This window comes from Malaclemys terrapin, chromosome 11, assembly GCF_027887155.1.
Source record: "Malaclemys terrapin pileata isolate rMalTer1 chromosome 11, rMalTer1.hap1, whole genome shotgun sequence".
In the NCBI taxonomy this organism is placed as follows: Eukaryota; Metazoa; Chordata; order Testudines; family Emydidae; genus Malaclemys; species Malaclemys terrapin.
This window is the reverse complement of record NC_071515.1, coordinates 2997226-3023546: the sequence shown is the minus strand read 5'-3', so window position 1 is coordinate 3023546 and position 26321 is coordinate 2997226. Positions and strand designations below refer to the sequence as shown.

General features: G+C 47.5%; 1 protein-coding gene across 1 annotated transcript in view; it reads left to right on the top strand.

Annotated features, from left to right (window-relative positions):
• Positions 1-7762: 7762 nt before the first annotated feature.
• Positions 7763-26321, top strand: part of COL6A1 (collagen type VI alpha 1 chain) — a 68315-nt gene continuing 49756 nt past the window's right edge. The window contains exons 1-11 of the mRNA XM_054043467.1: positions 7763-8053; positions 9107-9236; positions 14693-14893; positions 20131-20290; positions 21214-21324; positions 21465-21485; positions 22362-22382; positions 22485-22529; positions 23855-23908; positions 26047-26091; positions 26224-26250. Coding sequence (XP_053899442.1) covers positions 7945-8053; positions 9107-9236; positions 14693-14893; positions 20131-20290; positions 21214-21324; positions 21465-21485; positions 22362-22382; positions 22485-22529; positions 23855-23908; positions 26047-26091; positions 26224-26250 — 924 coding nt within the window. The 5' untranslated portion in view covers positions 7763-7944. The remainder of the gene's footprint in view (positions 8054-9106; positions 9237-14692; positions 14894-20130; positions 20291-21213; positions 21325-21464; positions 21486-22361; positions 22383-22484; positions 22530-23854; positions 23909-26046; positions 26092-26223; positions 26251-26321) is intronic.

Below are 26321 nucleotides of genomic sequence, written 5' to 3'. Positions count from 1 at the left end.
AGAAAAGAGCAGCTAGGCTGGAATTTAAGCAAATTAAAACTCACTTTTTACAAGAACTTCATTTAAATGTGATGGAAAGAAATACACCAGCACGTGGCTAGTTCCGACAGGAATCGGGTGCCGCCAGGAGCATTGCAAAACGGGAAAAGGCTAAACTGCTGGTCAACACCCACTCCTGCAAATGCTTGCACACATGAGTAGTCCCAGAGGGTAGCTGGGGTGGCTGGGACTCCCGTGCTGTCCATCTTGTCACCGGGGGATGGGGGACCCCGTTTCCTGTCTCCTCCCACTCTACAGCAAGGAAGGGAAGGGCTGGTGGTGGGAGAGTCAACGGGGTCTCCTGGTACCTTGGCCTGTTCTGAGGTCCTTGGGAGTGGAGTAGACGATGGGAGTGGTTGTGCTGGGGCCAGAGTGAAAGGAGCAGCAAAGACAGAGGCGAGAGAGTCAGGTGTCCCCATAGCCACAAAGCACGGGGCCTCCCCTGGGCGAGGCAGACGGTAGGGGCGGCTGCGGCACCCCAAAGCCCCAGGGCCTTTTCTGCAGAACTGCCGCATAGCCAGTCGGCCCCCAGCCTGTAGCGGTGCATGGGATTCTTCCGTCCTAAGTTCAGGACTCTGCACTTGTCCTTGTTGAACCTCATCAGATTTCTTTTGGCCCAATCCTCCAATTTGTCTAGGTCACTCTGGACCCTATTCCTACCCTCCAGCATATCTACCTCTCCCCCCAGCTTAGTGTCATCTATGAACTTCCTGAGGGTGCAATTCATCCCATCATCCAGATCATTAATAAAGATGTTGAACAAAACCGGCCCCAGGACCGACCCCTGGAGTACTCCTCTTGATACCAGCTGCCAACTAGACATTGAGCCGTTGATCACTACCCGTTGAGCCTGACGATCTAGCCAGCTTTCTATCCACCTTATCGTCCATTCATCCAATCCATACTTCTTTAACTTGCATGTTGAGTACGCCCTTTGCCAGTTGGCATAAAGGCTCTTAGGGTCACAGAGGTACTTTGTCAAAGGCTTTTTGAAAATCCACATAAATTATATCTATGAATTTTCCCTTAGCTACTTAGACTGTGAGCTCTTTGAGGCACAGACTGTCTTTTTGTTCAGTGTTTGTACAGCACCTGGCACAATGGAATCCTATTCCATGCCTGTGGCTTCTAGGTGCTTCTGCCAGACAAATAATAATAGTATTTTGATGATGTGCTCCAATAATCCCTGTTGATGGGAGAAGCACAATTTTCCTTGCGAGAACTATGCTGTTGTACATTTATCAACTTATTTTCTGCTAGCTGTTTTATAATTCTGTATTGTTCTGATCTGTTTATGATGTACTGATGTAATGCTTACTGGTCTGAATGCCTCAGGACAGCCTGTGCTACAATCCAAACCTCTGGCTGATTTGAATGAGAGTGCATATATTTACTACCAGCACCGACACTGCATTCTTCAGTGCCTTCCATACTCTGGAGTGTGTAGCAGATAATTCATGTGAGTTGCTGCCATTTAATTTATCATTTGGTCTCTTTTTTAGCTGAAGACAGTTGGTCTGGGGTGGGCATCTATGCAATATTCTCTATGGTGAACACTAATGAAAAAAAGTAGAATCATAGCAACATAGGTCTGGAAGGGACCTTAAGAGGTCCTCAGATCCAGCCCCCTGCACTGAAGCAGGGCCAAATAAACCTAGACCATCCCTGACAGGTGTCTGTCCAACCTGTTCTTAAACCTCCAATGATCAGGATTCCACAACCTCCGTTGGAAGCCTGTTCTAGAGCTTAGCAATCCTTACAGTTAAAATGTTTTTCTTAATATCTAATTTAAATCTCTCTTGTTGCAGATTAAGCCCATTATGTTTTGTTTTACCTTCACTGGGCGTGGAATAATTCATTTCTTCTGCACTGTTCATAGAACCATAGAATCTCAGGGTTGGAAGGGACCTCAGGAGGTCATCTAGTCCAACCCCCTGCTCAAAGCAGGACCAACACCAACTAAATCATCCCAGCCAGGGCTTTGTCAAGCCTGACCTTAAAAACCTCTAAGGAAGGAGATTCCACCACCTCCCTAGGTAACCCAGTCCCCCAGTTCCTTCAGCCTTTCCTCATAAGCACCTCCTCATAAGGGGGAGGGATAGCCCACTAAACCCAGGGTTGTGAGTTCAATCCTTGAAGGGGCCACTTAGGGGTCTGGAGCAAAATCAGTGCGTGGCCTTTTTTTTATATATATAAATAAGTGTGTGGGGGGGATAGCTTAGTGGTTTGAGCGTTGGCCTGCTAAACCCAGGGTTGTGAGTTCAATCCTTGAGGGAGCCACCTAGGGATCTGGGGCAAAAATCTGTCTGAGAATTGGTCCTGCTTTGAGCAGGGGGTTGGACTAAATGACCTCCTGAGGTCCCTTCCAACTTGATATTCTATGATAAGTCATGTGTTCCAAACAGTAGCATGGGGAGCAGGGCAGCAGCCACTCCTCCACTGAGCACAAGGGCACCTTATCAATTTCTTGGCGCCTTTTTACTCACACGGCGGCGCGCCAGGTCTTCCGCGGCACTTCGGCAGCGGGACCTTCACTCACTCCACAGGTCTTCCGCGGCATTTCGGCGGTGGGTCCTTCAGTGCCACCGAAGACACCCGGAGCAACTGAAGAGCCTACCGCTGAAGTGCCACCGAAGACCCAGAGTGCCGCTGGGTGAGTAAAAGTGCCACAGTGGGTGGCGCCTTTTTTTTTAATCGCTCCCCCTGTTCCCTCCACCTGGCTACGCCACTGACTCCAAACCCCTAATCATTTTTGTTGCCCTCCCTGGACTCTTTCCAATTTTTCCACATCCTTCTTGTAGTGTGGGACCCAAAACTGGACACAGTACTCCAGATGAGGCCTCACCAATGTTGAATAGAGGGGAATGATCACGTCCCTCAATCTGCTGGCAATGCCCCTACTTATACAGCCCAAAATGCTGTTAGCCTTCTTGGCAACAAGGGCACACTGTTGACTCATATCCAGCTTCTCGTCCACCGTAACCCCTAGGTCCTTTTCTGCAGAACTGCTGCCTAGCCAGTCAGTCCCTAGTCTGTAACAGTGCATGGGATTCTTCCGTCCTAAGTGCAGGACTCTGCACTTGTCCTTGTTGAACTTCATCAGATTTCTTTTGGCCCAATCCTCTAATTTGTCTGGGTCTCTCTGTATCCTATCCCCACCCTCCAGCGTATCTACCACTCCTCCCAGTTTAGTGTCATCTGCAAACTTGCTGAGGGTGCAGTCCACGCCATCCTCCAAATCATTAATGAAGATATTGAACAAAACCAGCCCCAGGACCGACCCTTGGGGCACTCCGCTTGACTCCGGCTGCCAACTAGACATGGAGCCATTGATCACTAACCCCGTTGAGCCCGATGATCTAGCCAGCTTTCTATCCACCTTATAGTCCATTCATCCAGCCCATACTTCTTTAACTTTCCAGCAAGAATACTGTGGGAGACCGTATCAAAAGCTTTGCTAAAGTCAAGGAATAACATGTCCACTGCTTTCCCCTCATCCACAGAGCCAGTTATCTCCTCATAGAAGGCAATTAGGGTAGTCAGGCATGACTTGCCATTGGTGAATCCATGCTGACTGTTCCTGATCACTTTCCTCTCCTTGAAGTGCTTCAGAATTGATTCCTTGAGGACCTGCTCCATGATTTTTCCAGGGATTGAGGTTAGGGTGACTGTCCTGTAGTTCCCCAGATTCTCCTTCTTCCCTTTTTTAAAGATGGGGACTACATTAGCCTTTTCCCAGTCATCCGGGACCTCTCCCAATCGCCATGAATTTTCAAAGATAATGGCCAATGGTTCTGCAATCGTAATCTCCTTTAGCACCCTCGGATGCAGTGCATCCGGCCCCATGGACTTGTGCTCGTCCATCTTTTCTGAATAGTCCTGAACCACTTCTTTCTTCAGAGAGGGCTGGTCATGTCTTCCCCATGCTGTGCTGCCCAGTGCAGCAGTCTGGGAGCTGACCTTGTTCGTGAAGACTGAGGCAAAAAAAGCATTGAGTACATTAGCTTTTTCCACATCCTCGGTCACTAGGTTGCCTCCCTCATTCAGTAAGGGGCCCACACTTTCCTTGACTTTCTTTTTGTTGCTAACATACCTGAAGAAATCCTTCTTGTTACTCTTAACATCCCTTGCTAGCTGCAACTCCAAGTATGATTTGGCCTTCCTGATTTCACTCCTGCATGCCTGAGCAATATTTTTATACTCCTCTTTAACCCATCGGGTCTCTTGAAGGCTTTTTGCTTCTCATATACTTAAAGAATTTATTTTTTATGATTCTCTCTGTTTGTTTGCTCTTCAAATTGCCTCTGAGTCTTCAAATTTCCATCTTACCTCTTCCTGCCATAGTTGAGGTACATTTCTAATGCATGCATCTGACGAAGTGGGTATTCACCCATGAAAGCTTATGCTCCAATACGTCTGCTAGTCTATAAGGTGCCACAGGACTCTTTGTCGCCTTTTACCGATCCAGACTAACATGGCTACCCCTCTGATACTTGATTTGTATGGGTGTCACTTTGGGCCGGATTTCCAGGTTTCAAAGAATACCTGTTTGGCTCAAATATCCTACTGAATTTCCATTTAGTTACACTTTATTTTCTTGCCTCCTGGACCTTTTTAGTCTAGGGGTATGTATGCCCTCTGGGAGAATGCTGTGGTTGGTTAGGAAGTTTCCATGAATCTAAGAGATTTTAATTTAAAGGACCTCAGGGTCTTTTAAACTAGTTTCCTCCTTGTTTAAAATCCCCTTTTCTAAAGTCTAATGTCACCATGCTAGTTTTTGTTATGAGCCCTACCCTGTGGTTTTTTTCTGAATCAGCTTTTGTGGTGTCACTTCAGACTAAATCAAGAACAGTCTCTCCTCGAGAGTTCTAGCTGTTCCATGAGGCAATGGTTTAAGCCGGGTAGTCAATTATTTTTTTGTTAAAGTCCAAATTTCTTGATCAAGGTTTAGTCAAGGTCCAGATTCCAGAGGAAATAAAAATTTAACCCCCCCAATAATTATGATAATAATAAATAAATAAAATATTTTGGGGTCTATTCTGGTCTGGTGGTCCACATTTGACACCTATTGGCTACCCCTGGTTTAAGTTATGAAGTAATTGCTTCTCTAAACTTTGTCACGTTGCAATGTTTGACCACTTTATATGCAGGAAGCTGCAGTCACTAATTATTACTGTTACCTGCCCCTATGGTCTCCCTTAGCATTGCACACTCAAGATGGTTTTCCACAAGTGGAAACCAGTAATGTAACCAGGATAGTTATATTCCTATGAGTAGGATTTGGACTCACCTGTGTGATCCTCTCCACTCAGAAATCATGTCCATTAGATGCTCTGGAATCTTTTAGGTTTAGGTCTCCAGCCTCTGCAATTTAATCTGCTCCTTCTGTATAGTTCAAGGCAGGTATTGAATTATCGCCTTGATTGTGGTCATTTCACCATGTTTCAGAGATCCTGGCTATACAAATGGTTTTTTCCACTGACAGGTATTCAGGTCACCTCTTTTTGGTTTTAAGCTTCTCATGCTAATACATAGACATTTATATTTTGTGGCCAAAATCATCAAACTTGGATGTCTGCCATTGAGCTCCTAACTCCTTTTGTGACCACCTGTATTAAACATGGCCTGAGACTGCAAAGAGCTGAGAACTCCAAATGCCACTGAAGTCCAGGTGAGGTGCAGTGCTAAGCACCTTGGGAAATCAGGCCATTTTGGCCATCAGGTGTCTACATACGGATTTAGGCCTATCTTTAGGCTCCCAAGTTTGAAAGCTCCGGAATATATTTTAGCCGTGTGACTATTACGATTAAACTCTTTTGCTGACTCCTCAGTGACCCCAACTTGTCCCTCCTCTAGTCCAGCTGCAATTTCTGTCCCATCTCCTTCCCATTACAAAGGAGGTGGATTACGGACCATGTGAGGAATCTCCCTCCTCTCCTCCGATAGGAAGGGGCAGGGGTTTGTCTGGACCGCATTTCAAGAAAGATGTGGAGAAATTGGAGAGGGTCCAGAGAAGAGCAACAAGAATGATTAAAGGTCTTGAGAACATGACCTATGAAGGAAGGCTGAAAGAATTGGGTTTGTTTAGTTTGGAAAAGAGAAGACCGAGAGGGGACATGATAGCAGTTTTCAGGTATCTAAAAGGGTGTCATAAGGAGGAGGGAGAAAACTTGTTCACCTTAGCCTCTAAGGATAGAACCAGAAACAATGGGTTTAAACTGCAGCAAGAGAGGTCTAGGTTGGACATTAGGAAAAAGTTCCTAACTGTCAGGGTGGTTAAACACTGGAATAAATTGCCTAGGGAAGTTGTGGAATCTCCATCTTTGGTGTTATTTAAGAATAGGTTTGATAAATGTCTATCCAGGATGGTCTAGACAGTATTTGGTCCTGCCATGAGGGCAGGGGACTGGACTCGATGACCTCTCAAGGTCCCTTCCAGTCCTAGAATCTATGAATCTATGGACTGGGGAGGCACTTGTGTCTCCGTTTTATGGGTACACTTCTCTCACCTGGTTTGTATACCTCTGCCTTGTTGTGTTTATGGCTGTGTTGGCTGTGTACAAATGAGGGTCAATCTATCCTCATCATCGTATCCCCTCATTATACCCCACACTCGAACATAGCCACTCTATGAACTTCATACCCTCATATCTCAATGCCTGTACTTTGACCCATCAACCTTTTACCCCAATCGGGGATATTGCAGATTATATATTCCTTATGCCACCTGATTTTAAACCAAACTTTGCACCCTCGATAACCTGTACGTTATTCCCTGATAACCAGAAACGTCTATGCTCAAACTCTGTTCACTTTTTTTTTTAAACATCATCTTAATAAATTTTTTAAATCAGCAAAAGAAGTCAGCCCTGGCTTGGAGGGACTGCCTTTGGAAGCGAGAAGCTAGAGGACCCAGTTTTTCACTGCTCTACATTTGGCAGTCGTTTACATCTCTGCAAGCTAGAATGGCAATGTTCGCTCAGCTCCTGCTGGGCCCAGGTGTGTGACTCCCCAAAGTGCAGGGCAGGGCAGAATGAGGCCCCATGTCTCTAGTCTGGAAGGACACAAAGGCCCTGGTCTTGTGAGAGTTCTCATCCCAGGGAGTGGGAATGCTGGGCACTGGGGGCTCACCATGGGTGGAAGTGCCGGGCGCAGGGTGCTTGCAGGATTCAGTCTGTACTTTGATAAACTTCTGAAGATACATTTACAAAACAACTAGGCAATTGGGATGAGCATTTCTTGGCCTGGAAGGCCAAAGAACATCCCTTAATAAAACATGCTGAAGACCCAGTCATACAGTCCTCCACAGACTTCAGTGGAGCTTTGAGAAATGATGCTAGGACTGGCCCAACGGGGGGTTATAGATATTAGCACAAAAATGATACCGAGAGTTTCTGCATGGCATGGATTATAGCCTTAGGTTTGCGACATTCCCATTCTTCCTTTTAGAATGGCAGCAATGTGGCTATGCCATAAACCATTAGCCAACATAAATACAAGATATATTGGGGGAGGAGGGTGGCAAGATATTTTGAAATAGAACTAAATTAAGTTTTGATGCAGATCAGGATGTTTTTGCAGGCACAACAATAGTTGAAAAGAAGAAAAGCCCCCAGGGCGATGTGTTTCAGCAACTCACTGGTTATGCTAAGGATCAACTGAAATTGACATTCTGAGATCCCTCCCCCTCTGGAGTTGGGCAGCTCCTGCTACTGACATTTCCTCCTCATCTTAACTCCCTCTCCCGTGCCTCCTTCCACAGAAACTCAGGGACAGAGTAGAAAATTAGAATAAATTCCCAACTAAGATAAAAATTCCTTGCTGCCGTTCCTGGCCTCTGTCTCCTTCAGTTTCTCCCTCCCTCCCTTTCCATAATTAATAAATGGTAAATCTGAAACTAGCAAGATGAAGTTAGCAAACTTTTTGGTCACTTTCTTGCTTCAAGTCTGTTTCCTATGGAGCGGGGCGCTGGCTCAACAGCCAGAAATAGTCAGCAGTATTAAAACCTTTCAAGGTAAGAATGTCACTTTTTGTGGTGTATTTTCTTTTCCTTTCCTGTGTGGATAGTTTCCTAGAATGTTAAAGGCGAGATCTGCCTTCAGATCTGTATGCCTTGTACTGCTGAACAGATGTCTCAGGTTGTTTATACTGTTATAACTTTAGCTTTGCCTGAACATTTAAAAAAAGATATATTTCAAATGTCTGTTGATTCCTTACACCTGTATTGAATATCTACCTGCTCCCTTTACTCACCTACACAGTTTATCCTGAAGCAATTTTTTCCCAGTTATCTTCAGCTCTGTTCCATCTCATATGCTATCATTTTTGGTTGGTATTTAGCAAAGAAGGAGACTAAAAACAACTAACATAGAGGATAATATTCTGGAATACTTCACAAATATTTGATGAGAATTTTATCAAAATCTGTAAAAATATTTTCTAGTTTTTCTCCTTTATTTGCAATAATCTCGTGTTCCTGTTGCAAAGAAAATTCCTTTGTCATAGGGACTTTTAAAAATTATTATTCTTTAAATGGAAAATGTATACAAGATAAAATGTAACACTACATCTGGACATTATTTTAAATAGTATCCGTCTGATATTTCATTGTAATGAATTAATTCATCTCTAAATAGATATAGAGCTTGGAAGCCTGGGAAAACAATCTCTCATTTTTAAAAGCACAATAAATGTAAAGATAAATACCAAGTTTTTTTCAGCAAAAGACATTGTTTCCTCATTGGCTTTAATCTATTGAATATATGTATATTTTCAATCCAGCCTAGCACAAATTCCATGCAAGTGTGAGCGTGTGTATATGTTTATAATTCTGACACACTGAATTATTATTTGCAAGGTGTAAACTTTAATTTAGTTTAAAAATGTAACAATGTAATAGAGCCATAGACTGCATATGTACTGTAGAAAATGCATTGGCTTTATCTCTTGAATAGACATGCTTCACCATGATGCATGGAAGACTCAATCCACCATGAAATATCTTGTAGCATAACTGGAAGATGCAGTAGCACAGTGTTTAAAACCTGCTGTCTCTGTTTTTGAACAGATTGCCCCGTTGATCTGTTTTTTGTTCTGGATACATCAGAAAGTGTTGCTTTAAGGGAAAAGCCATTTGGGGTGGTCGTTTCACAGGTGAAAGAGTTTACCAACCAGTTCATTGACAAGCTAACAGAAAGGTAAATGTATTGGAAGCTTTTATTTTATTTTTCCAGAATAGAAATAGGTGTTCACCAGAATAGATTCACCAGAATAGAAAAAGTGACACCAGTAAGATTGGGACTCTGCTTGGGAATTTGTATTTGTTTTGCATTAAGGCTGTCAGCTGGTGATCACTGTGTGCACAAGAGAAATGTTATGTGTATGGCTAAGTAACAAATGAAAAGAAAATGTCTGCAGCAACAATGATCTCATTCTGGGAACATTGGCTGGAGTTGCTAAATTGAGTTCTCCTTTATGCCTCCGAAGAAGTGGGCTGTAGCCCACGAAAGCTTATGCTCAAATAAATTGGTTAGTCTCTAAGGTGCCACAAGTACTCCTGTTCCTTTCTGTAATGGGAGTTTTCTGCACTTCTCCATCCCCATCTGCAGGTGGCAGTATTCCTTCAACAATGCTTAGTGTAGCCCGGGTTTGCTGCCCTGTGTGGTTTGCTTTACGTTTTCCCAGGGGTGGAGGCCTGTGGCTGTCGTGTTTCACGGGCAGAATGAACATCTAGGATCATTTTTAAAAAAACAGGGCTTAATCTGAGTGGTTGAAGTCATTGAGGCCTGTTCTTAAAATCAAAGCAGGGACCTGACCTATCCTCCGCCTTTGGTTTCACACACAGTCGCTTGCACCCTGCAGCGCTTCTGCTGGGTATGTGCAGCGCCCTGTGATCGCACACCCTGCAAGGGGAGCATGTGTGCATGCTGGGCCCTTTCCGCAGGATGGGAGCAGCGCTGTCTCCCCAGGAGGTGCAGGGCTTCAGCACAGCATCATGCACACGCCCAGCAAGGTGTGCAGCCCAGCTCCGCTGCAGGGAACGCTGGAATGGGCTGGGGGTGAGCCTGGGCTGGGCTGGCGCGGTCCCCCTCCCCCAACACCATTTTGCTGGATGGGGCCGGCAGGAGCACCTTAGTAACAGAGCCGCCTGTGGGGCCCATGAAGGAGAATCTTTATTAAACAGAGGCTTTTTCTAGCACATTTCCTTGCAAAGCTTTTCCTCGAATCCCACCACCCAGCACAGCCCCTCGCTCTCATGATGAGGGACACTGCAGCAAGTGGGTAGCTCCCAGGCTGCAGATCTGCTTGCTTCAGCTGTGGCCACTGCTGCAAGCATAACTCCCCTCCACCATCCACCACCAGTGCATGGAGGGCATGGCACAGCGGCCCTGCCCTGCCGCACCCTGGCAGCCCTTCTCGAGGGGGAGGAGCACAGGACGGAGGGCCCAGCTGCTGCAAGCCATGTCTCTTCCCATTGGGGCGTGTCTGCCAAGCCCAAGCCTAAAGTTTGAGGTGCTGGAACTGGGTGGGGGTCTGGCCTCCCACTTGGCCCCTTACTTGGGCCAGCGAGGACCTGCCTTCCTCACCCAACCCACCATGCCAACTCGAGGAGACCTGCTGCAGTCAGGGGAAACCCCATCACCCCAGAACCAAAGGGGATCCACTGCCCCCCATCTCAATAGCCCTACACGGGAAAGGACCTGCTGCCCCCTTGCTCAGAAGCCCACAGGCCCAGGCTGCCCTGCTGGGGACAGGTCTGTGCCGGGAAATGTTAGAAACATGTTCGCTCCCATCCCGTTAAACACACGTGGTACCTGGTGTGGGCGGACAGTGCTCACGGATAACACGGGCACTCGCTGGGGACAACGGGACCAGCATGTCCTGACACAGCACATAGCAGTGGCTCCATGAGGGGTCGACTGGGACCTAGGACCAGCGAGCCCTGATGAAGTGCTGAGGGTGAGGAATCTGGGTGGGACGCGGTGGAGGGACTGATGGACTGGAGCGGGGAAGAATATGGACTGGATGGATTGTGGGGGGCGGGGAGGAGGTTTTGGGGACAGGGAATGTTACATATGTTAGTGACTGCTGGAAAATATTCAAGGGACCCCTTGTCTCAAATCTGGCTCCCCAAAGGGGGGCCTGAGGGCTGCCACGTTGTTCATTCCTTCCCACCTCATCTGCAGAGGTCCCCAGCACTGGGGAGAGCGGTTTCCTCTGTATTTTCCCAACCATCATCCTCTGAAGGTCTGAGAGCCCCAGTTTCCATCCCCATCTCCTCGGCAATCTCCGTGCCTAAAGCCATGAGCAGGCTGGTGTCGGTAGCTGTGCTCCCACACCAGTCCACATGCTCAGCGTTCCTCGCGTTCCCCTGGGGGGCAGGAGGCTGGTGCAGCGTGGAGGGAAGAGGGGCAGGAGAGGCAGTTTGGGCATAGGCTTGGATACAGGGCTGTCCCTGCAGCCTCCTTGTCCAGCTCTTTCTGGAGTAATGACTCTGCCTGATCAAAGGCTTCTCCTATTCTTGAGATGGGAGATCTCTCCTCTGGGTCCTAGAAAGGGAGCCCCTAAGCTAAGGGTCCCCACTAAAACATAGGGCTGAAGCTCCCCACTAGATTAACCCTTGAGGCTCTTGTCCTGGGTATATGGCAGTCCGATTTTCTCTCCCACAGTGAGTTCCCAGGGAGCATGAAGATGTTCAGCCAGTGCTGTGCATGACAATGCCCTGGTTGGAGACAGTCCAGTGGAGGGCAACAAAAATGATCAAGGGGCTGGAGCACATGACTTACGAGGAGAGGCTGAGGGAAGTGGGTTATTTAGTCTGCAGAAGAGAAGAATGAGGGGGGATTTGATAGCTGCTTTCAACTACCTGAAAGGGGGTTCCAAAGAGGATGGAGCTAGACTGTTCTCAGTAGTGGCGGATGACAGAACAAGGAGCAATGGTCTCAAGTTGCAGTGGGGGAGGTTTAGGTTGGATATTAGGAAACACTATTTCACTAGGGGGGCGGTGAAGCACAGGAATGGGTTACCTAGGGAGGTGGTGGAATCTCCATCCTTGGAGGTTTTTAAGGCCCGGCTTGACAAAGCCCTGGCTGGGATGATTTAATTGGGGTTGGTCCTGCTCTGAGCAGGGGGTTGGACTAGATACCTCCTGAGGTCCCTTCCAAGCCTGATATTCTATGGTTCTATGGTAGCTATTTGGACTCATCACTGGCTACTTCTCCCCACACCTGATTGCTCATTGCACCTCTACTGATCGCACACTGTATGGGAATAAGGTATTGTCTCTTTGCTAACCACCTCGCCTCCTTTCTTATCTGCTTCCTTCACTGATCCCTTGCATCCCCTGTAACTGCTTGGCTTAACTTTCTGCTTGCTGGGTCACCCATTGGCTGATTCGCTGCACATCTGTTCAGTAATGATGACCAGGCGCCCAGGGCTCTGGCCACACCTCTCTGCGATGTCCTAGTGTCTGCTCCTCCCCCTAGCCCCCTCTCTTTTCTCTCTCCATGCCCTTCCTCTCCTCTCCTGGGTCACCACATCTGCCCCCCCCCCCCCCGTCCCTCCCTGTCAACCCTCACAGCAATCCCCTCCCGCCGCCCTCTACTCCAACTGGAACACCCACTCTGGCTCCAACAGACCACTGCTGTCCACAGCTCCTTCGTCTCCTGGCTCTGCCCTGGGCCTGGACCGCCCGACGCTGCCCATGCTGCTGCTCGTCTTCTCCCACGTGCCCCACTCAGAGAGTCATGGCAGGGGTGTCATGTCTTCTCCTGTCTTGCTCCTCCCACTTCCAATCTCTCCCCTGCTGCTCCTTCCCACTTCTCCTCCCCCTCCAGACTGCACCCTCCAACTCTTCTCTCCTTTCGCCCACCCAGCTCCCCAGCCTGTAGGGGAGGATGTCTGCCTGGCTGAGAGGGTTACTTCAGGAGCCAACATGGCTTCCAGGGTGCCGGAGGATGAGGGCTCCTGCATCCTGCCGTGCATACAGCCAGCCAGTAGTGCGCACTGCCAGCCAATGCACCAAATGGCATGGTGGGCCAGGCACTGACACTCACTGGCAGAGAGGGGAGGATTGGCCCCATGGGAAGGAAGAAAAGATGGCCCCTGAATGAGGGGTTAGCAATAATCAGTGCCCAGATAGGGTTTTTCAGGGAAGGGGATGGAGAGAGGGTGCTAGAGTTAAAAAAAAAGGAAAAATGGAACAGGATGGGGAAATGGGAGAGCGATCAAACGTGACAGGCCATGTCAGCTTCCCGTCTGTGCAACCGCTTCTACTGAGACACACTCCTTGTCAGGCGCGACTGCACCTGCTGCTATAACAAGTGCCAAACCCATATATTCACACACAACCCCCTATCTTCACACCCATGCATCTACTCTACCCTCTGTTCATACACATTTACATTCACCCTATCTTCACACCCCTCTATTCACATACCTATGTACCTTCACAGCCATACATCTACACCCCTCTATTCACACACAGTTACATGCACCCGTAACGTCACACCCATGCATTTACACCCATTTGCACAGAGAATTTTCTTTTCATTTAGAGTTGATACATGAGACACATTCAGCCTTAAAAATGTGCATAAGGAACTGATTCTACACACAGGTTTATTCACAGATTATGAAGTCAAACGGTACCATTATGATCATCTAGACACAGGACTTCCCTGAATTAGTTCCTGTTTGAACAACAGCAAATCTCTTAGAAAAATCTCCAACCCTGATTTTAAAATCTCCAGTGATGGAGGGTGCAGCACATCTCCGGGTAAATTGCTGCAATGGTTAATTATCCTCACTGTTAAAAATGTATACCATGAAAGCCTCTAGCTTCAACTTCTAGCCATTGGACCTTGTTGTACCTTTGGCTATGTCTACACTACCCGCCGGATCGGTGGGTAGCGATCGATCCAGCGGGTTTGATTTATCATGTCTAGTCTAGACGAGATAAATTGACCCCCGAGCGACTTCTGTATTCCCGCACCGCGAGAGGCGCAGGCAGAGTCGATGGGGGGAGCGGCAGCAGTCAACTCAATGTAGTGAAAACACCGCGGTGAGTGGGTCTAAGTACGTTGACTTCAGCCACGTATTCATATAGCTGAAGTTGCGTAACTTAGATCGATCCCCTTCTCTCTCCACCCCCCGCCAGTGTAGACCATGCCTTAGTCTGCTAGATTGAAGAGACTTCTCTTCTCAAACTTCTATTCACCATGTCGATACTTATGGACTGTGATAAAGTCACCCTTAATTTTCTCTTTACGCTAAACAGATTTGTTAAAATAAACAGACTGAGCTCCTGGAGTGTCACCATATAGCATGTTTTCCAGTCCTTTAATCCTTCATCCCCCTGCATCGCACAAGAGACAGACCTGAAGGAAAGACCTAGAGAGGCAGGACTCTGGCTGAGGTAGAGGCTGCACCATTACCAAGAATGTTGTTTGTAAGTCAGTAGGATGCTGAAGTCAGGGCAATATTTCGGTAGAGCTGAGAGAGCAGAAGGTCTGTACGGGCCACTCCGCTGCAAGAGAGACAAAGCCAGAGATGTGTGGGGACTGGGAGGGGGCCATGGCGGCGGCGAGGGGAGGGAACTGCAGGGGTGGGGGAAGCAGACACTGACGGTGGGTGTCCCTGTTTGTGTCTCCAGGTATTACCGGTGTGACCGGAACTTGGTGTGGAATGCCGGAGCTCTGCATTACAGCGATGAGGTCGTGCTGATCAAAGGGCTCGAACGAATGCCCGCTGGACGAGCTGACTTAAAGAGAAGTGTGTCTGCTGTGAACTACATCGGGAAAGGCACCCATACAGACTGCGCCATCAAGAGAGGGATTGAGGAGCTGCTCATCACGTGAGTGAGAACAATGCCTCCCACACGGTGTCCAAGGAGCACAGAGGAGAGGGAAGGAGGTGGCTGGGAGAAGCCTTGGCAGCTCTGTGCCATGCTGGCACTTTGAAACATTCTGGAGAGGCACTATGGTCTGACTTCACCACCTCCACCAGGGCGCTTCCCCCTTCGCTTCTCTGGGCTCTTTGTTTGTGTTTGTGTTTACCCCCAAAACACTCTGTGAGACCACTGGTGATCCTCAGCTGGTAGAAATCTCAACAGAGCTTTGACAATGGACACGCACTAAGGATCTGCCCCCCATTACATTTAGCTACACCTCAGCCTGGTTCCACTGCTTTGAGCATAATTTAGTAACTGCATCCACAGTGGACACAATCAGGTGGCTGTAGTTCTAAATGGGTGTAATTACAGGTGCAATTAATTGTGCCTGCAGTTAATTATGTGGAAAAATTATACCTCTAATATTGACTAGAGACTCTTTTTGCAAATGTACATAAGAACGGCCATGCTGGGTCAGACCAATGGTCCATCTAGCCCAGTATCCTGTCTTCTGACAATGGCCAATGCCAGGTGCTTCAGAGGAAATGAACAGAACAGGTAATCATCAAGTGATCCATCCCCTGTCACCCATTTCAGGCTTCTGGCAATTAGAGGTTTAGGGACACCCTGAGCATGCAGTTGTGTCCCTGACCATCTTGGCTAATAGTCTATCCTCCATCAACTTATCTAATTATTTTTTTGGACCCAATAGTATGGCTACCCAAATGTAGCCTTAAAGGTGTGGCAAAGCTCGTTACACAAGGCTCGCCTCTCTGAATACTGACTAGAGAGTGAATGGGCCACTTCACCCTGAATAGTGCCTGAAATATGTGTTTACTACTTATGCTAAACAATCTGTTCCACTTTGTATGTAGCTGTGACACTCTGAGTACCTTTCCAAGACCCACAGGAGAGCTCTGTGTCAGCTCAAAAGCTTGTCTCTCTCACAAAGAGGAGGTGATCCAGTAACAAATATTACCTCCCTCACCTAGACTCTCTAGGGAGCTCTCAGCATTTCACACAGGGGATTCCATCTCTGCGTGGGACATGCCTCCTCTTGAAATCCTTCATTAGTTATATTACAGTAGCTCCCGGGGTCCCAGTTGGGATCCATTGTGCTAGGTATCCTACAGAAAGACACAGGGCCTTCCCTAGGCAGCTTGCAACCCAAGGCTCCGGGCGTAGAAAGGGATCTGCACAAGGTGCAAAGTTCGATTTGTATGGACTCAATTGTAGGTTTGGGGCCTAGATCAAGAAAAGACCCAAGACAGGGTAAGAAACAGTAGGAGGGGAGGGAGGTCCAATAGAGTCTACAAAATGTATCTAAACCAATTGAATTTACATTTACGTTGCAAATGTCTATTTTTAGACATTTTAAAACTTCTCCTCTTCTATATTTAATTATTTTTATTGAAAAAAATCCTAAATTTGAAGTGAATTGAAAGGTTGAACTAAATTTCCCCAGTTCCTTCCTCCCACTTTTTGAGGGTCAGAGGGCATAGAACAATTACAGAGCAAGTCAGTGATTAAAAAATCCAGATTTCAATAGGCATCACAAGGAGAGCTGGGCAAATAACAGATTTTTCAGTTTGCGGGCAATTCCAAAAAAAGAATTTACTTCAAGTTGAACCTAAAATGAATTTTTTTAAAAATGTGAAGTGAATTGAAAAGTTGAAAAAAAAATGTTGGGATCAAACAAAATGTGTCATTTCTACATAAAGGAGTTGGCGGATGAGATTGCAGAGCCATTAGCCATTATTTTTGAAAACTCATGGCGATCAGGGGAGGTCCCGGATGACTGGAAAAAGGCTAATGTAGTGCCCATCTTTAAAAAAGGGAAGAAGGAGAATCCGGGGAACTACAGGCCAGTCAGCCTCACCTCAGTCCCTGGAAAAATCATGGAGCAGGTCCTCAAGGAATCAATTATGAAACACTTAGAGGAGAGGAAAGTGATCAGGAACAGTCAGCATGGATTCACCAAGGGGAAGTCGTGCCTGACTAACCTGATTGCCTTCTATGATGAGATAACTGGCTCTGTGGATGAGGGGAAAGCAGTGGCTGTGTTATTCCTTGACTTTAGCAAAGCTTTTGATACGGTCTCCCACAGTATTCTTGCTGGAAAGTTAAAGAAGTATGGGCTGGATGAATGGACTATAAGGTGGATAGAAAGCTGGCTAGATCGTCGGGCTCAACGGGTAGTGATCAATGGCTCCATGTCTAGTTGGCAGCCGGTTTCAAGCGGAGTATCCCAAGGGTCGGCCCTGGGGCCGGTTTTGTTTAATATCTTTATTAATGATCTGGAGGATGGTGTGGACTGCACTCTCAGCAAGTTTGCAGATGACACTAAACTAGGAGCCGTGGTAGATACACTAGAGGGTAGGGATCGGATACAGAGGGACCTAGACAAATTAGAGGATTGGGCCAAAAAAAACCTGATGAGGTTCAACAAGGACAAGTGCAGAGTCCTGCACTTAGGACGGAAGAATCCCATGCACTGCTACAGACTAGGGACCGAATGGCTAGGTAGCAGTTCTGCAGAAAAGGACCTAGGGGTTACAGTGGACGAGAAGCTGAATATGAGTCAACAGTGTGCCCTTGTTGCCAAGAAGGCTAACGGCATTTTGGGCTGTATAAGTAGGGGCATTGCCAGCAGATCGAGGAACGTGATCATTCCCCTTTATTCGACATTGGTGAGGCCTCATCTAGAATACTGTGTCCAGTTTTGAGCCCCACACTACAAGAAGGATGTGGAAAAATTGGAAAGAGTCCAGCGGAGGGCAACAAAAATGATTAGGGGTCTGGAGCACATGACTTATGAGGAGAGGCTGAGGGAACTGGGATTGTTTAGTCTCCAGAAGAGAAGAATGAGGGGGGGATTTGATAGCAGCCTTCAACTACCTGAAGGGGGGTTCCAAAGAGGATGGAGCTCGGCTGTTCTCAGTGGTGGCAGATGACAGAACAAGGAGCAATGGTCTCAAGTTGCAGTGGGGGAGGTCCAGGTTGGATATTAGGAAACACTATTTCACTAGAAGGGTGGTGAAGCACTGGAATGCGTTACCTAGGGAGGTGGTGGAGTCTCCTTCCTTGGAGATTTTTAAGGCCCGGCTTGACAAAGCCCTGGCTGGGATGATTTAGTTAGGAATTGGTCCTGCTTTGAGCAGGGGGTTGGACTAGATGACCTCTTGAGGTCCCTTCCAACCCTGATATTCTATGATTCTATGATTCTATGAAACCGTTGTAGAAGATTTTTGATTGTTTTTAATAAAACTAAAGGTCATTTGGAAAAGAAAAGTTATTTTAAACTGAAAAATCAAAATGTTTTGGGGTTTTTTTAATTAATTTGGGGGAGAGGGAGAGTTCAACCCCCAATGAATGTAGAGCAAACCACAGAGCCTATGTCAATTTGGGCCTGCTTAGCCCTTCCTGACGTTAATAGGCACCCTGCCTTGGACTCCAATGGGAGTTGGATGGAGTTGTTCACCAACAGCAGTAACAACATATTCCCAACAGAAACTGACAAAGTCTTCAGACTAGTTAGAGAGACAGCTACCTAAGAGACTTTCCCCTAGGCATTTCTCTCTCCCGCCTCATGTCAAACCAAGCCAGGTATTTGCAAGCCCAATTCAGTGTGGGAAGCAGAGGAACCATTTTCCAGCAACACCCACCAACCAGGCCTCAGGCTTCCAGTGACAGAGTCGGTGCGTCTCATGGGAATTGTTTCAGGCTAAGACAGAGTGGAGCAGGAAGCTAGTGACACTCCCCTGTTACCAGTGAATCAGGTTTAGATTAGGACGTGCTGTTTGTAATAGGTGAAGTCTGAGATTGTGTGTGTCCTTCCTAGTTCTGTGTGCTTCTTAGCATGCCGTTTAACCCGTCTTTTCACTCAGGCCTGAGATCTTCATTCCCATGGATGACAACCAGAAGCAACACCGCTTGTGTTGTGATGGGCAAAGCTTAGCATTATGTCACAGAACCTAACAGACGCCCTTACTCCATGTGTGAGTGCACACGGCTTAATGCCTAGGTGCTTAGCTTCAGCTGGGGTGTTGCCTTTCTCCATCAGGCTGACAAAAGCCATCCTGGTACTTTTGACACTTGACTTGAAACTGCAAATGTGGGTTACTGCACTCCCCAGTAAAAGGCTTCCCGTTCTCGGCAGTGATGAGGAATTGCCATGTGCTCCCTCCAACCCACCCTCCCTTCCAGATTGCTTCAAAAGTTCGCTGATCAACTTGGCCTGGGATTGCAAGTACTCCCCTGACCTTTCTCCTCTGTGTCCATTCATTGGAAGTGTTTCCTTTTGGAAGTTAAGCTGCTGTCTACACAGATGTTACCTGTGGATCTGAGTTTAGTGATACCGTACTGTGTAGTTAGATAGTCTGGGGATTCAATTATGAGCATTGTGTTTCTTTTTGAAATGCGGTTTATATGCTCTTTGTAAATAATCATTAATAATGTTTATCTTGCTGCTTCTGCTTCCTGCTGCCAAGTGACACGAAAAGGGAAAGATCTGGCTCAGTGTCTTGTTGGTTTAATAATTCAGGTTCTCTGTATAGAAATATCCTTACATGTAGTATTAAACCATCATCCAAGGAAACCTAATTTCATTCCAAATAGCCTTTTATTACATTCATGTCACAGGATAAGTAAGGTTCAGGTTAAAGCCACAAAACAACCCCACAAATTGAGACAACACTGTAAAAATAGGTTTTTTTACAAACTCTTAGCCCAACCCCCACCTCACACTTACTATTTGTACAGTACTGGATGTTGTTGGGGAGGGACAGGGGGTGATCCCTGTGTTACTGGGAGTTCATCACTTGGAATGCAGGACTTCACAGGAGTCCAATCTATGATCTAATTTAAAGACATCCATATTAAATGCTGATAAATTGTTATTGTCCTAAAAATGAGGCAAAAATTTTCTCAAGAAAAGAGAACCGCAGAAAAACACTGAACTGCTCCCCCTGAGTGTCACCATCAGCACAATCAGGCTGAGATGCCAAGGGTTTGAACTCTGCCCTCTTTCAGTGCAGTATACCAGCAGACCATTAATCCTTCTGTCGCGAGTGCAGCAGTGTCCCCCAACCACACATTGCCGTAATGCTGTGAAACACGGCGAGCGTAGGTAGTGTCAGAATAGACGCGGGGGCACTCATCAAAGCGACACATTTCCAGCTAACCATTTTGAATTGTTACAGCGGCTCCCATCAGAAGGAGAACAAATACCTGATTGTGGTGACAGACGGACACCCCTTGGAAGGGTACAAAGAGCCATGTGGAGGACTGGAAGATGCTGCCAATGAACCAAAGCATCTGGGGATCAAAGTGTTCGCCGTTGCCATTTCTCCTGACCAGCTGGTATGAATTGCTCAAATGTGGCCCTTGTTATAGCCTGGGTATTTCATAATTGGAGTGGAAAGGAATGAAGCTAGAAACAGGATATTACTGAGTGGATTCAGTTAATCCTCTCTTTGATGCAGAGGGTCCCATGCCCCACAGTAATTCCAGGATGGGCAGCCAGTGAGTATAAAGTTTGAAGCTGGGGAAAAAAATGACAATTAGAAATAAAGAACCAGTGGAGCTATGCCAGTTGACACCAGCTGAGAGTCTGGTCCAATGCCTGTAATTAACACAGATGGTCCCAAAATAAACTCCTGGATCTGACACCCACACCTTAATTCTGGGGAAACTTGGATTCAACTCCATAGCCGAATGTTATGGTTGATCCTATCTCTACATTCGGCTGAGCAAAACCATCAGATCCCAGGAGGTACAGGCACTGAGATGAAATTGAGGTCTGACACTTTCTGAGACCATGCTTGAGCCAAGCTAGTGCGAGTCTGTCTCCCCACGCTGGGAGGCTCATTCCTGGCTGCAGTGTAGATATACCCACAATGATTTAAAGATGATCAAGCATGTTTGGCTGATGGGTGCTCCTAAAAATAGGAGGAGGTTCACGGCCCAGGGAAAAGCTCAGCTGGCTTCCTGAATGCCAAGAACATGGCACTGCCTCTCTAATTTCTCAACCACTTCCCCAAGTACTAGCTCAAGCCTGGCTAATCCTGTCCTATTCCCAGGACAGATGATGCAGTTCCTGAGACACTGATTTCTTTGCACGGGCAGGCCATTTCTAGAGTGTAGCTTACAAGGCTAGCACATGCACGGATGCCATCAAGTCTTGTTACTTGAGCTAATCATGGATGGAAGGGCGCTTAGGAGCTATCAGAGCTCCTGATCGCCTTTGAGTCCAACTTTGCTGCTTTGTTGTTGTTTTACCCCAGGAACCAAGGCTGAGTGTTATTGCCACGGACCACAGCTATCGTCGCAACTTCACAGCAACCGGCAATGTAGCAGATATCGACTATACAATAGAAACCATCACAGACATGATTGTGAGTGTTCCCTTGCTCTTCCCCTCCATTGCTCCTAGCCCCGCTTCTCTCCTGTCTACCCCAGCCCACTGCTGCGGGGTATTTGGCCACGCTGTTCTAAAGGAGCTCATCAAATGTTTGTATTGTTTTTGCTATTTCAGAAAAAGAATATGGAACAAATGGTGAGTCTTGCGTTCTCCGGGCTTTTCACTGATACAGCAGGAGCCCACTGCCGTCTCCATCTGAATGTGTTCCCTTCCCAGCCCCCTCTCCCTCGCTGTCTGAGCCAAGCTGGCCCTCCTGTGAGCCACGGCGAAAGGCAGTGCTTGTTCTCACTTCGTACTACACAACAGTGAGCCCAGAGCCAGGGCCGTTGGGCTGCCTCCATCTATAGCCCAGAGGCAGTAAAGGGATGCAGTTGACTCCTCTCTTCCAGGCAGTAGGGAACAAACTATACCAGGCCTGGAGAGCCACCCCTGAGCCTTTTCTGCTCTCCAGGCCCCCCAGGGGTATGCAGAGCTTTCGCAGCTGAGTGGACATGCCTTGGAATCTCCTGCCTATGCACAGTTCAGCTCTGGGGGAGAGGGTGCACATGGAGCTCTTCTTACTCCTGCTGGCAAAAAGTACAGGATGCCCTCTCTTAGCCTTTGGTGCTAGCTGCTAGCAAGTACCCAGTGGGGTGGAGCCTGGCCACACACCCAGACGTACGTTGCTGTGCCCCCTAGGGTCCAGTGAGTGCAGCTGAGCATACTGGGGGGAGAGACTTTCGGGTTTCTTATTAACACATCAGAATAACCCGGCCTCCCTGTATAGGGAGAGTGGCTAGCCTGCAGACTGTGGCACGCCAAGTCTCTTCTTGACCTCATAACAGCGTAAGTCGCCGTCGGGTGCCACCTGCCTGGACACCTACAGTCCGATCCAGCTCGCCCCTTCCTGGGTTAATGGCAGTTCGTGGTGGGAAGGCCATAATTCAGTGTTTCAATTTCTGCCCAGGTTAACTGTGGTAGGCTAGCTCCTCCATGTCTCTAACATTGTGTTTTCTTCTTCTCTCTGAACAGTGCTGCTCCTATGAGTGCAAGGTGAGTGGGGCGCTACCAGCCCTCCATTAGCTCGCATTGAGTACATCTTTCTCCATGTCTCTGCACGTGTCCCTGCTCTAATCATTACATGTTTTTTTGCAGCATGATAGAGGGCCTGTGGGACCACCTGGGGATCCAGGATATGAGGTTAGTAAATAAACGCACCTAGCAGCTGCCTTGCCATGGGAGTGAGGCTGAGATGGGTACACCAGAGCAGAGATCCCACTGGAGGGACTTGGGGTGGCCACTGGACAGGGATACTCGTGGCATAATCACCATCTGTCTCCATGTGGTTTGTGCTCTGGCCTGCGGCCTTCCAGAGCAAGGCTGCCTCAGTCAAGAAAATATAGATTCAGGATCTAAGCAGAGAACAGTATCTGTGGCTTTAACTCCATGCCCCTTTGTTAGACCACCCTCCCCCCAGAATCGCTGCTGTCTGAGAGCTTACAAGCCAGCCCTCCCTTAGCCCTACAACACAGCTGCATCCTCCAGACAAGAAGAGCTGGGTTCCCACCCAGATGCTGTTCACGCTCCCAAATGCCAGTGGTGGGCCATGCCAGGCCACTCCTCTCCTTGGAGCTGGCACTGGAGTCCTGGGACATCCCTGTCACTCCCCAGGGTCAGCAGACAGCACTGCGTCTGGGCCACCACCCCAGCAAAGCTCCCAGCAGTAGGAAGTAGAAGAGGGGGACAGTGCGAACTGAACCAAGGGGGGTATGTGTTGGGATCACAGCTGTGCTTTCCTGAGCTTTAGGAGAGCCAGAGTGGGGGTGACCTTCAAATGAACACCAGTCAGTCCCTTGTGGCAAGCCCTGTGTTCCCGGGGCTTCCCTGGAGCCTCAGAGGCACGGTGACTCCTGCAGCCGTGCCGTCTCACAAGGTGCTCCCTTTCCACGCGATCACTTAACTGACATCACTGGTTTCTGCTTCAAAGGAGCAGAAGTCAGACTTACCGACCAGTCCTTGCCAGGATCCCATTCCATTGCCTGCGGGAAAGTCAGTGCAATGTTTGCTTTTCTCCAGTCTCCCTCTAGGCTGGGGTGGGAGATGACACATGAGATTGGGAAATAAGGAACCAGTCATGGGGAGAACAGGAGCAAAATCCTTTGAGCCCATTGGCTACAATTTCCAATTTGCTCAGTGGACCGCACTGCTCTCTCTCAGAAGCTCTAGAGATGTAGTGAGCTGGCCTGCCGGAGGTGGTGCTGTTTATGAATCAGGAAGCTCCTTGTTGGTGAGCACCTTGTCACAGACCCAAAGCAAATGAAGTCATTTGGTCCTAGACAATAAGAAGAGACACACATCCAGCTGATCAGAAACATTAAGCTAATGACAATGAGCATGCCCGGGGCCATTTGTTCTTGGGGGAGAGTCACTCCAGGGAGTTATGCTGGGAATGAATTTGGATCACTTGATAAAGCTACATATAAATAGAGATTGTGTCCTACATTGATAAATATTTTGTGTTTCAGGGGGAAAGAGGAAAGCCCGGTCTTCCCGGTGAGAAGGGAGCTGCTGGAGAGCCAGTAAGTAGGGAAAGACACACGGGGCTTTGATGGGGGAGATTGCACCGGAGGCTATGCTTTGACCCTTAATGGCTTGTGTGAAATACTCTAGAGCTCCTGGGACAGCACTCCTTTGTAGGATGGGTCTGTATGCTCATCTTGTTCTGGGCTAACTCCATCATGGGATGGTGCTAGACAGTCACCTTGCTCTGGGCTAGCTTGTTGCATTCCAAGAAGACGTGTGAAGGTGTAACGTTCTGTTTCAGTGTGTCAGGTACAGTGATGTTCACATTAGCATGCTGTGGCACAGGCCTTGTTCGCATGGGTCATGGGGCAGTATGTTGCTGGTTTTCCAGTCAACTATAGTTCTGACCAATAAGTTTGTCAGACTATCATGTTGCTCTGCTCAACAATGGATGAGCTAACATGTTTACAGTATTAGCTGTCGATGGTCGAACACTGCAGGAAATATGATGCCCTGGACTCCAGATAATAAACAGGATGTACCCTGTTACATGAGAATGTCCAGTCTGCTAGATCATACTTTCCCTTATTGTGACCCATCTGGAATTTTTCTCCTCCTTCTCCCGTCTCCTACTTCTCTTGGGGACCAAGACTAAGGGGTCTTAGGAAATAAAACCTCTGCGGCAGCTGTCCAATGGGCCACTCATAGCTACGACTCTCTGGTTATCTTCTCTGCACAGACCCAGCCAGCTGGAATGTCCTGGCCACAGTCTCCAGCATTGTTAGGGAGTAAGGACAGCCCTGTGCTGGGCCAACCAGGAAGCAAACCCAAGTAGCCAAATAGATATAACAGACAGATTGGTAATGACAGGCCTTCCCACGGCCAGTGGGTCAATCAAGAAAACCCAAGGTGGTGAGGAGTCTGAATCCCTGACCGGCCCGAGTCTGAGGAGAGATGAGCTCCAAAGATGATGCAGTGTTTCAGTAGTAGCTGGCCTGGAGATTGCCTTCACTTCAGCTTCTCTTAAGGGTCGGAGGGGTTCTATAGGCCGGTCTATGTTTGGGTCACACAGGAACAGTTCAGTGCACAGGGAAAGGGTATCTGGTAGCGACATTTGATTGGTTACAACAGAAAAGTAGACCAGCCAATGAGAGCTCCCTCCCTGCCCCCACTCCCAGTCAGGGCCACATTGTTTCTGTGGGACACCATGGCAATGGGGCTGAGAGTGATGACAATGGTCTGAGGATGACTCAGATGAGGAGCCCTTCATCTCCTCACTGCAAACCTGTAGCCACCAGGCCTCTGAGTGCCAAACCCAAAATAACCAGGGTTTTTCTCTGACTCACCCATCCCATGGATGCCCACCTCACTTTAGCCCTGGTGCTTCTCTCCACTATAGACAGGGCCGTGTTACAGGGAGGTGTTTAATCTGCTAACAGGAGGAGGAAAACATCATTTTTATTAGGTACATTTATTTTTGTAGGTGTATTTCTCCCACACCCATCAGGGCACAGTCAGCTTGGAAAACTTGTAGTTTTTTGTACAAAAATTTTCTTCTTTGTAGTTTTTTTCCTAGACTTAACTTTCATCCCAAATGACACCTCTTGCAGCTCTCAGTTTCCCCAGACCTGGAAAGGACCTGATTTTCAGATATTCATATCGAGAGCTTTAAGGGGATGAATCCTTCCTTACCTTCCCAAGGAAGCAATTAAGTTTCCTTTAACTTCCCGAGATGGTTAGATGCTTGCAACATAAATGTTAATGAGTACTCGCTGTGTATTGGCATGAGAAGAGGAATCGCTCTGTATGACCCACTGGCAAAGTTTGGATTTGAAACCCAGCAGCAAAATTTGCACTGAAATACCCAGCCGAGATTTGGCAGAAATAAATCAATTTGTCTTCACTTTCCTTTGTATTTGTTGATAAGATTGGAGCCCAGGTGTAGGGAAGTAGGTGTTCTGCAGACAATGAAAAGTACAGCTCAGTTGAAAGGACAGAGATATTTCAGGAACATGATTTTTGGCATGTGGGTTTTTGTTGAATTTGTTTTAAAACCTAGAAATCCATCATAAATAGAGAGAGCTTGAATACCATTTCCCCCTTATATATACATAGCATGCTGCTGAACAGGAGGGGTTGTGGTTAGCGATTTCCTGCTATAAAGATTCTAATGTGTTGGGGTTTTGTACCCTAGGGCAAGCCAGGTGACCTGGGACCCATTGGCTACCAGGGGATGAAGGTATGTACAATTTCCTTTGCAGTCTATTGGAGGGGGATTAGGAGTAGTAGCATCGTCATGGCATCTTAGAGCTGTGTTATGATGCACACTTCATTGTCTCAGTTTAATTGTTGTCTGTCTTTTGTTGTTTAGGGAGAAAAAGGCATTAGAGGAGAAAAGGTGAGTGTGGCATGCAGTGTGCAGTCAGTGGCCTTCGTCAATCCTGCAGGTTTTGCTAATTTCACCACACA